This window comes from Myotis nattereri (genome assembly GCF_964212035.1).
Source record: "Myotis nattereri genome assembly, chromosome: 12".
Taxonomy (NCBI): domain Eukaryota; kingdom Metazoa; phylum Chordata; class Mammalia; order Chiroptera; family Vespertilionidae; genus Myotis; species Myotis nattereri.
The window spans coordinates 57,445,752-57,461,450 of record NC_138087.1 but is presented as its reverse complement, the minus strand read 5'-3'; the positions used below and the strand labels follow the sequence as shown (position 1 = coordinate 57,461,450).

At 44.1% G+C, this 15,699-nt stretch overlaps 2 protein-coding genes across 2 annotated transcripts; one reads left to right on the top strand and one right to left on the bottom strand.

Moving 5' to 3' along the window:
- Positions 1-1,243: 1,243 nt before the first annotated feature.
- Positions 1,244-7,344, bottom strand: SEC61B (SEC61 translocon subunit beta). The gene is made up of 4 exons (XM_081103085.1): positions 7,218-7,344; positions 6,929-7,026; positions 3,740-3,841; positions 1,244-1,523 (listed from the first exon to the last, which is right to left on the bottom strand). Exons 1-4 carry the CDS (start codon positions 7,218-7,220, stop codon positions 1,436-1,438), a joined length of 291 nt encoding a protein of 96 aa, XP_080959211.1. The 5' UTR covers positions 7,221-7,344; the 3' UTR covers positions 1,244-1,435.
- Positions 7,345-7,560: 216 nt separating this feature from the next.
- ALG2 (ALG2 alpha-1,3/1,6-mannosyltransferase) lies at positions 7,561-14,296 on the top strand. The gene is made up of 2 exons (XM_081103082.1): positions 7,561-8,016; positions 11,667-14,296. Exons 1-2 carry the CDS (start codon positions 7,672-7,674, stop codon positions 12,567-12,569), a joined length of 1,248 nt encoding a protein of 415 aa, XP_080959208.1. The 5' UTR covers positions 7,561-7,671; the 3' UTR covers positions 12,570-14,296.
- Positions 14,297-15,699: the final 1,403 nt, after the last annotated feature.

Sequence of the window (15,699 nt, the reverse complement as noted above, 5' to 3'; positions counted from 1 at the left end):
ACAGCTCCCCCAAGTGGCTCCAGCAGCTCCCCAGAGAAAGACACACCCGTCTGGATAGAGGAACAGATTTGTTTTCCAAATTAAGATCTTAACTTTTAGCTATTATTGGTACCACCAACCTGAAAAAAAAATCCATTATAGATACTATGATCTTTAATTTCTTCAAAATGAAATTAAGACGTTGTCCCCCACATTTCAAAATGAAGATACCCATTTCACATAATAAGCAATTCCGGGGATCCCAGAGGACCAATTTTTCATCATTTTCTCCCAATAATTTCCCATTTTTTAGTATTTACAAGAGCATGCTTACCCATATATTGCCCTAAGAAATCTTTTTTAAAGATACATACTTTCAACATTTAACTTGGTATTTTGGACCTAAATTGACTTTATAGCCAGGAGTTAAGAAAAACACATATAAAACAGCTTAACTGTTCTAGTTCTTTTTAAAGCTTCATTAATGAGAAAGTCATTGTTAAAATTATCTGATTCTTAACTAATACACCTCTTTATCATGTTGTGATTCTGTTGGACAACTAAGGGGATTTCACAGGGATATCTTACTCCTTAGAAAATCTGGCTTATATCCTAGACTCCTGAAGTATGCACCTGTAAGCTATTCTTGGTTATTTCCTAGGGTCTACCAGAAACTGAATGTTTATTCCCAGAATGGCAACATAAGCTAAGTGAAACTTTTTTTAAATTTTTTGTTTGGAATTATATCAACTCAGTTTGGAAATGCTGATACCCACTCTGATTAGAGAAGTCTTTAATTTTCACAATGAAAACAAAATTTTATTTGAAAAATCCAACTTATCAAATTAATTCTTCAAAATAGGTTTAGCGACAAGTGATAGATGGAAACTCCTGATCTATACTCACAGAATATAAAACTGGGAGAGAGTTCTTAATTCATAGGTTTTAGAGACAAAGAAAAGAATAAGCACACATTTCTGATTTCTGACTATTTTTTTGGGTACCAGCTGCCTTTGAATATAGATCTGCCTGAGGCAGTCATAGGCACACTCCTTAAAAACCACGGAACGCCCAAAATGACAATCACCAGGACAGAAATACCTAGAAGAAAACAAGCCAAGGCCAATTACAGGACCTTGGATTTGAACTACATGGTCATGTAAGGACCTGTCAATCCCACAAAGAAAACAAGCTCCAAAAGACGTGTTTTCTACATATTTACTTGTAATTGAAAGGCAGAGAGATTAAAGGATCAGACTTGGTATAAATGAATTAAAAAGTTTATTAGCCATAGAAAAAAAATTGATCCTTAAAATCAATTCTCGTTAAGTTCCCTGTAAAACAGTAAGCTTACAGAAAATTTCTTTCTCATGAACAGAAAACCACTATGCTTTTGGTCCAAGATATATTGATTTTTTTTTCTCCTTCTTCAGATGACAGATGGATGTAGCCAAATCTATGAACGAGTGTACTTGCCCCAAATGTGCAACATAAATACAGAAGCGATGAACAGAAGACTCATAACCAATACTGGAACAGGGCCACTGAAAAGAAAGAAGAAAAGGCATGCTTACTTTAGTAATAATACATCACCATATTTCTTTTTCTTTTTAATTTTTTTTAATCCTCACCCAAAAAGTGAGGATATTTTTTCCATTGATTTCTAGAGAGAGTGGAAGGGAGGGGGGGAGAGGTGTGGTGTCGGCATTGTGGTTAAATAGGAGAAATCCTTCTCTTCCAGTAAAACAGACTAAAATTATACAAGTAAAATGATCTGATGTCTTAGAGAGACTAGTCTCTCTAATTTCATGTATTTGATATTTTCCATAATAAAAATGAAAACTTCTCCAAACTTTTTAAGTACAAATGATGCAATTATAAAACTATTATTTCGAAGTAAGATTTACTTAGACAACCTTCACTGTTTAAGGCAGTGGAGTAAGAGTTCACTAGTGAACAATAAACAATGCACAGAGATCAATGTCCTTGCTACACTATTTTGTTCTTCCAAAATTTGTACAATTATAGGAGTAAACAAATTTAAAAACACATGGGAAGAAAATGTTACCATACTGCACTCAATCACAGCCCCTATTAAAGCAATGTCAGCATATCATCAGCCACAGAGCACTAAGCTGAGAGTGGAGCTCTCAGAGTCCAAGTGCCAGAGTCTGCAAACCCACTCCGTCCTTTATGAGTTGTGACTGTGCCCCATTACCTATCTCCTCCAAGCCTGTTTCCTCATCTGGGACAATCACAGTACCTCTCTCATACGGTTACTGAGGTATTAAGTAAATTAATACACATGGATTATACAAGTTTATAATAAGCTCACCAGAAATGCTACTATTATTCAAAAAAAAAAAAAAATCCTAAGATCCTACAAGAGCCAACAAACTCTAAGATGTTACTTGACTGCTCCAAGATGTGGATTTGTGAATACAAATTCCCAATTGTGTCCTTTTACCATCTTTCTGGTGGGATGAGACTGTGCTTTACAACACTTCAAGGAACAGTTTCTAGCAATTCCTGGGAGTACTCAAGCAGTAGCAACAAGCAAGCCTGGCTGCACAATAGCAGAAAGCCCAGAGCCAGCACAAGCCAGAATCACTCACAGGAGAAAAGCTTTTACCACCTTCTTTTTTTTTTTTTTTTTTTTTACCACCTTCTTAATAAGGGTTTCAAGGAGTCTCCTGGATACCCTAAAAAGCAAGGGGCTTTAAAATTCCTCTCTGAAATACTCAGAAAAATTACCTTTAACAAAGACCAAAAGGTTGTCTGAATATGGCCAACTCATATATCCCCAACCCCAAGAAGTACTTCCTGAATACATTCTCACCTTACCATACAAGTCTTTAAATTTGTGATCCAAGCCAAGCTACTGGTCAAGTTAAACTAATCCAAATAAATCTAATTTTGTCTCTTTTCTTCCAGACAGGCATATGGATTGTCTCTTTTCTACCAGATAGACATATGGAGCACAGGATTGAACATTCTAGATTATCTGGTTCTGGCTCTTGCTAGAACATAACTTTGCCTCTCGAAACCTGAGCTTCTGAACCTGCAGTGCTCCTATTCCTCATCCACTGGCTGAGTCAGGAAGCAGCTGTAAGCATTGGTGTCCTAGGGCCTACGTGATCAGACACCTGTGGGATTAAGTCTGCCACACAGTACCAGAAACCCTGGAAAGTGAGGTGAGCAAGGCATGGAACAGGGGTCCCCCAGGTGCCCATTTCCCATCACCTAATGAGCACTCTCAGGCCTTAAGAACTTGGAAAGTGCTATGTTCACTCACCACCCACAAAAGGCAAAAAGGCCAAAGAACTTTTCTTAACACAGCCTAATGCAGAAACGTCTATTAGCTGCAATAATATCAGCTTATGGTTCCAGGAAAGCTTTGAAAAACCACCCAACTCATATTCAATGGGTTACTCCTCTTTCTCAGTGTCGGACAACCAAAAAAGAACAATTTCATCTAACTAAGCAGTTTTTCCTCCAGTTTTCTCTGTTTCCATTGTTTATTCTGGCTTAGCTACTTGAAGATTTCCCCTTGCTTTCACGCAATCCATGAAGAGATATCATTCCAGGCCCTAAACTAATTGGTTGATATACAGACAAACCAAACCCGGTCCACCTGGCCCAAACGAAGCTGTGTGCATTGTAAATTCATCAAAGCCAGCACCACCGGTGGCGGAGAGACAGTGCTGCCCATCAGCCTGTGACACCTGACAGGAACACAAGGTCTGCTCCCAAGACTTACACTTTGAGGCCAGGGGAGTCTTCCGTGTAGAACCGCCACATCCCCCCAGTGCCTGCTGAGGTCGTGCGGCCCGCGCTCCTTGTTCCACAGCTGGCATTTTTCCTGTTAAGAGAAAAAATGTTACGAACAGTCTTTTTTGGGGGGAACCCGTTTAATGGCATTATAACATCTGCTACCATTACATTGTTAAAGAACAAAAATAAGAAAGAAAGAAAAAAACATTTTCTTTTGTGAGTATACCCCTAATTCTTGTTTTCACCCCACGGGTCATGATAACTACCATGAACTGAGTACCTGCCACATGCTAATGCACACACTAACCCTGGAAAGCAGTTACCAGTTCTGTTTTATAAGAGGAAAATGAGGCTCAGAAAAGGGTAAGCCAAGTGCCTACCTAAGACCACACGGCCAGCAGGTGGCCAAGCTGAGCTGAGGACCCAGTTCTGACTCCAGAGCCCATCCTCTTGCCCAACCATATGGCACCTCATTGGGACAATGTACTTCAGTTTCTCTTCTCATGCATTTTGTGAAGCCAAGTAACAAACCTCTGCTCTAAAATGTCCGGAATTTACATACAATCAACCTTTGAACAACATGGGTTTAAACTGTACTGTGTGGATCCACTTACATGAGGTTTTCCCCCAATACCATAAATGTATTTTCTCTTCTTTATGATTTTTTAAATAATATTTTCTTTCTTCTAGCTTGCTTTATTGTAAGAATACAGTATATAACATAACAACATACAAAATATGTGTCAATCAACTGTTTATGTTATCGATAAGGCTTCCGGCCAACAGTAAGCTATTATTAGTTAAGTTTTCGGGGGAATCAAAATTATATGTGGATTTTTGACTGCAGGGGAAAGGGGAGTGTCCCTAACATCCATTTTGTTCAAGGGTCAACTGTAATCTGACTTAAATTACCTTAAAATGTTTTAAAATTACTGTATTTGCAATGAAAGAGACAAAAATATTAAGCTGTAATTATAATCCAGGTCCCAAAATGGAACATATATTTTACCAAAAACATCATTTTGTAGTCTGTTTTCACTATTTTGATATGCCATAAATCTTGGACAGAGGTAGGATATGAAAAATGGAGAAAACACCCAACTAGAACTTGTCCTTCACAGGAGACCGAGGCTGGTGAGATGAGCTGTGATGGAGGCAGCCTTCGCATACAGAAGGCGCTGGACAGCACTGACACAAGCACTGCCACCCACAGGGGGGAAACCCTTTCCCTCCTCTCCTCAGTCACAGGGGAGGCCCACCCACAACCGCCCTTCCACCGAGCACGGCTCCCCCACTCCTCCTCTCCCCGGCTGGAGTGCTACAGAGCGAGCGTAAGCAGGAAGCACGAGAAGTCAGAAGACATCTTCTTCAGCCACTCCTAAGAAATCCTCGGGAAGGAAGGACGAGGGGGGAAGCCTGCCCCATTACTGCCCCTATCATTAACCAAATCCCAGCACACCCTTCCGTAAAATCCCATCCCATTATCTGTGGGCTACTGATTCTAAATTTCTGAAAAGGAAAGCTTGTTTAAGATCTCCCACATAGAGAGAAAACAGTAGTGAAAACCTTATCCCTACCATCTCTTTACTAGGTGTACCGGTTAATAATGCGGATTTTTTTCAATAGCTGGAGTTACACAGATGTTGATATATATGCGATTTGGTATGTATGCTATTTTGTTGTATTGCTCCTTTAAGTTACCACTTGTCCCCATCGATGGCACACGCACTTTCTGAGCAGCGCTTCAAAACGTACCAAGAAGTGGAAAATTGAGTCTCTGAATGGTTTGCCTCAAAACAAGAAAAGTTCTATTGGGACAGTATCCACAAATTACCTATAAGATGGGGGAAATGGGTAGCTAGCGATGGACATCACTTTCAATAAAAAGCAACTTTTATGTTTCTCTTGAAATTATCGTGCTTTCTTTGATTACAAAATCTGCATTATTACAGTTAATGCGTAACCGGTTAATAATACGGATTTTGTAATCCAAAGAAAACACGATAATTTCAAGAGAAACATCACAGTGATATCAGTACTTTCAATGAGCTGAAATCCGTCTCTGCTAAGTTCACATTATTAGTTTTACATGTACCTACAACAGCCAACAAGAAAAATCGCGTCACTCTTCACATCCCTATCAATCATTTTCTTGTATCCCTTCGAGGTGTTTCCCTCTCTACATAAAACCCCACTAGCTCCTTCGAATACCTGAAGACAACAGGGTTGTTTGATTCCTTCCTTCACTGAACAAAATGCTTTGGGAGCAAAAGGGAGGAGGAATAGCTACTGCCACTTTTGGAGTCAGGGAGGGCCTCCAAAAACCTCTGAGCTTAGTCCGAGGAGAATAAACAGAAGCTGTGTGTGGGGAGAGGAAGGGAGGTTCAGAAAAATAGTAGCAGGTTGACTATGGCTGGATCCCAGGAGCCAGGGAGAAGGGCAGCTGATGGGCAGGGAAAAAAAAAAAAAAAAAAGTCACCAAGAACCTGGCTATCCGCCCCCCTCACCCTGTTTTTAAAGTTCAGCAAAAAGCAACTAACAGAGAAACTAAGCAGAAGAGTGACAGAACCAGAGCCCATAAGGGACTGGAGAGGAAGGGCCTGGAGGGTAGAAGAGTAGAAAATGCAAGAGTCTAGACCAGAAGCTGACGGCTAAATCCGGGCGGTAGGAAGAGAGACGCAAAGAAGGGATGAGCAGCAGGTTTTTGCATATAATTTAAAGTCCGACAAATGACTGGACAGGACCAGAGCCTAAGGAAAAACCCACGATGACGCTGAAGTTCTGGCTCTGGGTGAAGGCGCGTAGAGCAGAGCCACATGTACCCGTAAGTTAAGCAACGCGCCTGGGGGGGTGGGGGGTGGCGGCTGGGATGATCGGGGACAATGAGCTGGACAAATCTTGTTAAATGGACGGAAATGTGAGTGCAAAGCTCAGGCCCAGAGAGTCAGTTCAATGACACCGTTTTCTCCACGTTGTCTCTGCCCCTGTTTAACTGTGCAGTGAGAATAAAATGTCACTCCCTCGCTAGACACAAAGACCCAAAGGCCGCTGCTCCCGCCTGAAGCTCACCTTGCCTTCGTGAACCGTGACATTCTGGGCGACCTTCTCAGGACCAGCGGGTTCTTGGGCCCCCTTCCTCCCGCCCCACAGCCAAGGGGGTCACCGGGATCCTTACCTCTGCCGGACCGTGCTACCCGCCGCCCGGGCGGCCACCGCTTTACTGGGGGAGCGTCCTGAGGAGCCCACGTTGGTGCCACTGGGGGTCGGGCCAGGCTGCGGAGGGCGACAAGGAGACAGACCGGTGAGCGCCGCCCGCCGGCCCCCAGACCCCAGGCCCCGACAGCCACGACCCGCACTGGAGGATGAGAAGCAGGGGAGCCGCGGAAGTAGGGCAAGGCGCAAGGCAGAAGTCGGGGCGCCTGGGAGAGGTGAGGGCTAAGGAGGGACGGCTGGGGTCACCATACCATTCTGGAAACTGGAGGTGGCAGGGGCGCGAAACAGACGGCAGGGAAGCGGCGGAGCCCTCACTGGACCGGCGGCTGGAGAAATTGGTTCCGTCCCCGCCCCCAGACCTGCTGGCAGGGCCTCGGACTCCAAGGACGCCAGGGCTGTCCTTCTATCTGCCTGTAGAAATGTTGCTACCGGCGACTTGGTCCGCTGCTGCGTGGGATGTATAGATCTTCCGTCTTCCTCCTTTAGATCACAGCACCCTTCATAGAGTCCAATTCGTACCAGAGGGCGGATATAGCCATGGCCAGAAGAGAAATTTTCTCCGGCGGTCACTAGGCACCCACAGACGTGCGCTGATGTGGCCTAACCTACGTGCGCGCCGCGGGGCGTGGTCAGCCCCGCTGAGGCCCCCGGGTGCCCTCGGGAGGAGCAGGCGCGCCGGTGCCTAAGGTGCGGGACACCCGGGCCATGGCAGAGGAGCGGGCTCGGGATGAGCTGGCTCCCAACCCGTCCGTACTGTTTCTGCACCCAGACCTGGGCGTGGGCGGCGCCGAGCGGCTGGTGCTGGACGCGGCGTTGGCACTGCAGGCGCGCGGATGTAGCGTGACGATCTGGACCGCGCACTACGACCCGGGCCACTGCTTCGCCGAGAGCCGCGAACTGCCGGTCCGCTGCGCGGGGGACTGGCTGCCGCGCAGCCTGGGCTGGGGCGGCCGCGGCGCCGCGGTCTGTGCCTACGTGCGCATGATCTTCCTGGCGCTCTACGTGCTGTTCCTCGGCGACGAGGTGTTCGACGTGGTCGTGTGCGACCAGGTGAGGTGACCACGCCGGGCCTCGCCACGCCCCTTCGCCCTCCTCTGGACCTCTCCGGGTCTGCGGTTCCGAAACACTGCACCTGACCTGGGGAGATCAGAGCTGGGAGTGACTGTAGTCCTGGAACTTCGCATGACGGGGCCCCGCCCTGAGAAGTTTCATCCAGCAGCCCCGAGATGGGGCCCCGAAATCTGCATTTTTCAGTGGCACATCGGTGATTCTGCAGCAGGTGGGCCCGGGGGCCAGCTCGCTCTAAGCAACGCAAGCATTAGGAGTCAGGCTTCGGTCACTGTTTACTTGGGAGCAACTCTTTGCCTTATTTCTGTTGACGCTGTTTCTAGGCTATGCACATCACCCTGTCCGAGCCTTTGCAGCCAGGTCATGTGAAAACACCAAGCCGAACATGTCACACCCCGTTAGAACTTTAACGTGGCTCTCCATTAGTCTTCATAGAAAAGCACAAATGCGTTCCCTTGGTACAGAATGCCCACCTGGATGTGGAGTCCAACTATTCTAAACTCCTTGTCTTCCTCCCACTCATGCCCCCCGCCCCCCCCAAAAAAATATTTATTTTAAAAAGTAACAATAAAACCTCAAGTAGTATAAAAGAGTATAATATAATTAAATTCCCATTCCAGTTCCTCTCCCTAAAAATAGCCACTGTTAAACAGTTTCTCCTATGTCCTTACAGAAATTGTCTATGGCTACGCCACCATATGTGTGTCTGTTAAGATATGTAAATCTTCTCTATAATAATCAAAGTGGAATATGCTAATTAGACCAAACGCCCTTCCAGCGAAGCCAGGGCCGGGTCCAGGTGCCTGCCAGCGGCCGGAGGGAAGCCCGGTCCCGGGTGCCAGAGGGAGGCCAGTGCCTGCAGCCGGGGGAAGGAAGGCCTATTCTTGCATGAACTTTGTGCACCGGGCCTCTAGTTTGTAATAATTAGGATTATTACATAGCTACTATTAGACAACTTGCTTTTTTTTCCGCCAAAAAATTCTATTTGGAACATCCTTATATATCAATGTTAGAGATTCACTTAATTCTTCATAGTGGCTGGGAAATCTTTTTTTAAAATGTACAGGTAATTTATATATTCTTCTATTAAAGGACACTACATTGTGGGTGTTTTTGTGAATAGATCAGTTTTGTAATGAACATCCTTGTACCTTCTTATTGTACTTCTGCAAGTATGTCCTTTGAATAACTTCCCAGAAATAAAATTAGTAGATCTAAGAGTTGTTCATTGTAATTGTCAATAGCTGTTGTCAAACTTGCCTTCCAAGGAGATTGTGTCACTTTACTCTCCCACATGAACAACAGAGCATTTTGCTTTATGTTCTGGTGCATGTTGGATGTTATCAACCATTTTAATCTTTGCCACACTGATAGGGGAAACAGCATTACATTTGTATTTGTGTTTCTTTATAACTCTTGAGTTACTTTTGATCATCCTTACTTGTGTGGAAGATGCTTCTTTTTGAGAAATGTGGACATTTTCCAAACACCCTGCATGTCTAACTAGTTAATAAGCTTGAGGCAGCTGAGACTGCAGCAGATAGAGAAAAAAAACTGAGCTTGGAAGAGACCTGGATTCAAGTTCCATTCTTCTGCTACTTTCTAACTAAGTAGCTTTGGAAAGCTCACCTTCAGGTGTTAAGTGAGCTGGAGATTAAGTGATTTATAAGATTATCCAACAAGAAAGTCTAGTAATGCCAGCCTGTAGTTCATGCTTAGTAATGATTATGGTTAATATTTATTGAGCACATACTACAGGGGTTCTCAACCTTCTGGCCCTTTAAATACAGTTCCTCATGTTGTTACCCAACCATAAAATTATTTTTGTTGCTACTTCATAACTGTAATGTTGCTACTGTTATGAATCATAATGTAAATATCTGATACGTAGGATGGTCTTAGGCGACCCCTGTGAAAGGGTCGTTTGACCGCCAAAGGGGTCTCGACCCACAGGTTGAAAACCGCTGACATACTATATGCTAAATTCCTAAGCATTTTACATATCCCATTGCATTTAGTAATTATAAAAAACACTAGGTCCGGAGCATGAAATTTGTGCACGGGGGCAGGGAGGGAGCCCCTCAGCCCGGCCTGCACTCTCCAATCCAGGATCCCTCTTGCAATCTGGAACCCCTGGCACCTAACCACTCACCTGCCTGATGCCCCTAACTGCTCCCCTGCCAGCCTCGTGACCCTAACTGCTCTCCCCTGCTGGCCTGATCCCTCTAACTGCCTATCTGCTCTCCGCTGCCAGCCTGATACCCCTAACTGCCTATCTGCTCTCCCCTGCTGGCCTGATCCCCCTAACTGCCTATCTGCTCTCCGCTGCCAGCCTGATACCCCTAACTGCCTATCTGCTCTCCACTGCCAGCCTGATCCCCCTAACTGCCTATCTGCTCTCCCCTGCTGGCCTGATCCCCCTAACTGCCTATCTGCTCTCCGCTGCCAGCCTGATACCCCTAACTGCCTATCTGCTCTCCGCTGCCAGCCTGATACCCCTAACTGCCTATCTGCTCTCCCCTGCTGGCCTGATCCCCCTAACTGCCTATCTGCTCTCCGCTGCCAGCCTGATCCCCCTAACTGCCTATCTGCTCTCCGCTGCCAGCCTGATCCCCCTAACTGCCTATCTGCTCTCCCCTCCTGGCCTGATCCCCCTAACTGCCTATCTGCTCTCCACTGCCAGCCTGATCCCTCTAACTGCCTATCTGCTCTCCCCTGCTGGCCTGATCCCCCTAACTGCCTATCTGCTCTCCGCTGCCAGCCTGATCCCCCTAACTGCCTATCTGTGCTCCCCTCCTCTCCGTGCCTTTCAGACCCCCTGCAGGCATGCTGAGAGCTCTCTGCTGCAGCCCTGCCCCCGTCCTGATTGGTTGCTATGTGATGGTGTCCCGCCAATTTGCATATTCCTCTATTATTAGTATGGATGGGTTTTTTGGTAACCATCATTGCCACCGTGTTACAGAAGAGGAAACTGAGGCCCAGAGAGGGGTAGATTACTTGATCGTGGTCACACACCCAGCTAGTGGGACTGAGATTCAAACCCTGGCCATCTTGATTCCAGAGCCTGCACTCTGAACCCCTATAGCTCATTCAGTGTCTTAGAAGGTGAAATATACTAGAGCTGCTCTATCCGGTATAGTAGCCACTAGCCACAGGTGGCTATTGAGCACTTGAAATGTGGCTCGTCTGAACTGAGGTGTGTTGTCAGTGTAAAATACACACGTGATTTTAAAGATTTAATGTGGGGGAAAAAAGTGTAAAGTATCCCATTAACTATTATAGTATTGATTACATTTTCAATGGTGATATTTTAGATAAAATATATTAACATTTATTTAACCCATTAAAAATTTTAATGTGGTTATTAGCTTTTCATTTTCATTGGACTGCTTATTCTAGAGCAAAGACTCAGCTTGCAGCTTTAAATGTTTAGCACACACCCAGAGAATGTCTACCAGCCTTTAACGCACCAGGTGTTGGACTGGGTGAGAGTCTGTAGCAACACAAAGCAGAATGAGACATTGCCCACGAGGAGCCCGCAGGCTAGTAGGCAGCATGTGTCTGTTCTTTTGATTTACTTGAAGATTAGTTGACCAGTTACTTTACCTGTTTTTTATCTTTGCTTTGGCTAGGTGTCTGCCTGTATCCCCGTGTTCAAGCTGGCCAGACGGCGTAAGAAGATCTTGTTTTATTGTCACTTCCCAGATCTGCTTCTTACCAAGAGGGATTCTTTTCTTAAACGTCTATACAGGGCCCCGATTGACTGGGTAGAAGAATACACCACAGGTATGGCTGACTGCATCTTGGTCAACAGTCAGTTCACAGCTGCCATATTTAAGAAAACGTTTAAGTCCCTGTCTCACATAGACCCCGATGTCCTCTACCCATCTCTGAATGTTACCAGCTTTGACTCAGCTGTCCCTGAAAAGCTTGATGATCTAGTCCCCGAGGGAAAAAAGTTCCTGTTCCTTTCCATCAACAGGTATGAAAGGAAGAAAAACCTGACTTTGGCGCTGGAAGCCCTAGTAAAACTGCGTGGAAGATTGACATCCCAAGATTGGGACAAGGTTCATCTGATTATGGCTGGTGGGTATGACGAGAGAGTCCTGGAGAACGTGGAACACTATCAGGAACTGAAGAAAATGGCCCAGCAGTTTGACCTTGACCAGTCTGTGACCTTCCTGCGGTCTTTCTCGGACAAACAGAAAATCTCACTCCTCCACAGCTGCACATGTGTGATTTACACACCAAGCAATGAACACTTTGGCATTGTCCCTGTGGAGGCCATGTACATGCAGTGCCCAGTCGTTGCTGTTAATTCAGGTGGGCCCTTGGAGTCCATTGTCCACAGTGTGACAGGGTTTCTGTGTGAGCCTGACCCCGTGCAATTCTCAGAAGCAATAGAAAAGTTCATCCATGAACCTTCCTTAAAGGTCACAATGGGACTGGCTGGCAGAGCCAGGGTGAAGGAAAAGTTTTCCTCTGAAGCATTTACAGAACAGCTCTACCAATATGTCACCAAACTGCTGGTATGATCAGATATATTAAAGGTCTTTTTGCTACATTCATTAATATATTGTATAGAATGTAGGTCCAGTTTGGGAACCGTAAAAGAAACCTAGAATCTAGTGCCCAAGAGTTGTTTTTTTAACACATTTGATTTTTGAATCTGAGCCATCTTCCTGTTTCACAAACCAATATCTTTTATGCTATAATAATTCTGTCTTATCAGTGTTAATTAAAATGTGATATGATTCCATGTGTTAATTATATTTTCTCTAGATTATTGCTGCTCTGAGTATAAATTTTGAGTCATATTGTGCCTTAATTGTTTTTGACAGTTTGTGTGTCATCGTCACAGTTGAAGAATTTGGCTTCATAACATATTGAGAACAGGGTCACTGTACTTCCCAGAATCAGTGCACCTGTTCCCTGTCCTCTTGGGAAATGTTGGTTAGCCATAACTTTGCCTGGTCCCAGAGCAAGGATGCTCTGTATGTTTTGTACAAAACATATTCTTGCACACTGAGACAAGTCAATAAAAGATGTTTATCATAGGAAAAGATGGTACAATATTAAATTGTGGCTTCCGTGATCCGTACGTAGATATGACAGCCAAGCCTGAAGTCAGAAACTAAGCGTAAACTGGATGCTGAAGGGAAGACGGATTGTTGTCACGCATGTAGTGCTTAGGTTTATTTCTAACGCCAACTGGTTCATCAGCTCTGCTAATATTTGTGTCATATTAAGTAAGATGCTCCTAAGTGTGAGACACAAATGCTTTTTACCCTTCAAGGCTTGCCTCATGCCACTGCTATGGAGCTTACCTTGACCCTCCACCCACCTCCCAGAGTGGAAGTGATCTTGCCCAAGAGCACACAACTGAAAAGTGAGTGAGCCAGGATTCAGCCCATGGTTACCTGGTCCATCCAGGACTGCACACACCAGAATCTCTCACTGCACCCCTTTAATACCATAAATGTCCTTTAATACTTTGTGAAATTAAAAATTAATACAGTATTCTGAGTTATATCAAAGTGAGGGGACAAGATGCTCTTCTGTCTTCAAATTAATCCTCTGGTCCTAAAAGATCTAATGTCCCGCACCCACTGCTCTATTCCAGCCCCTTGAGAATCACTGCATGAGGCCAATCATTGCCTGCCCTCCCCGTAGCAGACATTGGGTCTTTCAAAGTCCTAGTAGAGTTACCAGCATCATTTACTTGCATGAAGCAGAAACTCAAACTTAACTCAAAAAGATTTTGAGTATTTGAAAGAATCTAAGCCAGAAAATACAGTCATGCTCTAGCTCTCTATCCTTAACAAGAGGACTGGGGGGTTGGGTGGGGCTCACAGTAAGGGTGACCTGGCCTTGTTACCCAGAAATATGACCACAAGCAAATGCTAAAATATCTTGCAGGAATCGCTATCCTAGGCCAGCCACAGATGTCATTTAAGACAAATATAGTCTAGAAAAGGTGTGTGTGTGTGTGTGTGTGTGTGTATCGAGTTTTTATAGGGGCACTAGTGTAGCACAGGTGTGACCTCTCTGGCCTGCCACTCTCTCAAGAAGTCATCAGGCAGACTTAGAACAGTCTGCTATGATGATGAACTCAGATTGGCCTTTGGTTTTCTGTGTTACTTGCCTAGAATTCCAATTTATGAGAAGGTGTCCTGATAGTGATAATCCTAAAGTGTAAATTTCCTTATCTGTTAAATGGGTATAATCAGGTCTAAATAGCCCACCCCACAGGGTGTTTGTGAAGAAAGGAGAAATAAAGAGTGCAGGAGAGGCACTGAATCAGTATATGAATGATGGAGACAAAGGGTGTGAAGCTGATTTGTAAACTTAGAGTATCATAAACTTGTGAGAGATGAAGGCAGCCTTCCACAGGCCTGGATGAATTGCCCCAGTCTGTTGCCACCCCAGCGACGGCACGGGGAAACCGGCGGATGGTATAAACAACCTCAGTAAGGTGTATTTCCCTCTCAATGTGTAACGCAGTATCAGGAGTTTTCCCGACTGTGAGACGGAAGTAAAGATAAACAAACAGACCCAGCTAACAGAGAGTCCTAAAATAGATCTGCACATATGTAGTCAATTGATTATTGCCAAAGGTACTGAGATAATTCAATAGGGAAAAGAGAGTCTTTTCAAGAAATAGTGCTGGAATGAATAAACACAGTGTGGTATATTCATACAACGGAACGCTGCAATAAAAAGGAATGAACTACTGACAAGCACAGTGACATGGATGAGTCTCAAAAATACTGAGTGACAGACACAAAAGAGTTCATATTGTATGATCCCATTAATATGAAACTTTAAAGAAAAAAGACTTAATCTATAGCAACAGAAAGCAGATCATTGCCTGTTCTTTGCCTAGTCAGGAAAGAACACAAAGGAATTTTTTTTTGAATGATGAAAATGTTTTATATCTTTATCATGGTGGTGGTTATAATGCTGTAAAATTTGTCAGAATTCATGAAATGATGCTTAAAATGAGTGCACATTATTATATGTAAATTATACCTCATACAGTTGAGGTTTTTTTAAAAAGCACATGTGATGTAGTCCCATTTTTATAGGAAATAAAAGGTTTTTTAAATGAACAAATGTCAAAGTATATATGACTATATAATTATAAAAGTTTATAAGAATGTATAACCAGGTGGTAACATTGATTATAAAAGTTTATAGAAGTCTGTTAAGTCTTGCCCTGGCTGGTTTGGCTCTGTGGCTAGAGCATTGGCCTGTGGACTGAAGGGTCCCAGGTTCGATTCCTGTCAAGGGCACATGCCTGGGTTGTGGGCTCGATCCCCAGTAGGGGATGTGCAGGAGGGGCAGCCGATCAATGATTCTCTCTCATCATTGATGTTTCTATCTCTCTCTCTCCCTCTCCCTTCCTCTCTGAAATCAATAAAAATAATTTTTTTAAAAGTCTTTTAAGTCTTAAAAGGTGAGTGTGATGATAAGTATGGATTAAATTTTTCTTTTGTTTGCTTGTATATTTTTATATTCTAGTAGATGGTTTTCTCATAAGAAAAAATGAACATGAAAAAAAGTATAAAGTAATCCTATTGGTCACGTACATTTTTACAACATAGCTTTGGACATTTGTGTTTCCAACTATTGCCCTACTTGGGATGTATAATTTGCCCTAAT

Bases quoted from the DNA above. Each gene is read 5' to 3' on its own strand.
- SEC61B (XM_081103085.1), bottom strand. The intron at 3,842-6,928 runs GTAAGGATCCCG...TTCTCTTAACAG, and splicing joins GGTAGCACGGTCCGGCAGAG to GAAAAATGCCAGCTGTGGAA. The intron at 1,524-3,739 runs GTAAGTCTTGGG...CTTTCTTTTCAG, and splicing joins GACTCCCCTGGCCTCAAAGT to TGGCCCTGTTCCAGTATTGG.
- ALG2 (XM_081103082.1), top strand. From the start codon at position 7,672: ATGGCAGAGGAGCGGGCTCGGGATGAGCTGGCTCCCAACCCGTCCGTA. The intron at 8,017-11,666 runs GTGAGGTGACCA...TGCTTTGGCTAG, and splicing joins ACGTGGTCGTGTGCGACCAG to GTGTCTGCCTGTATCCCCGT.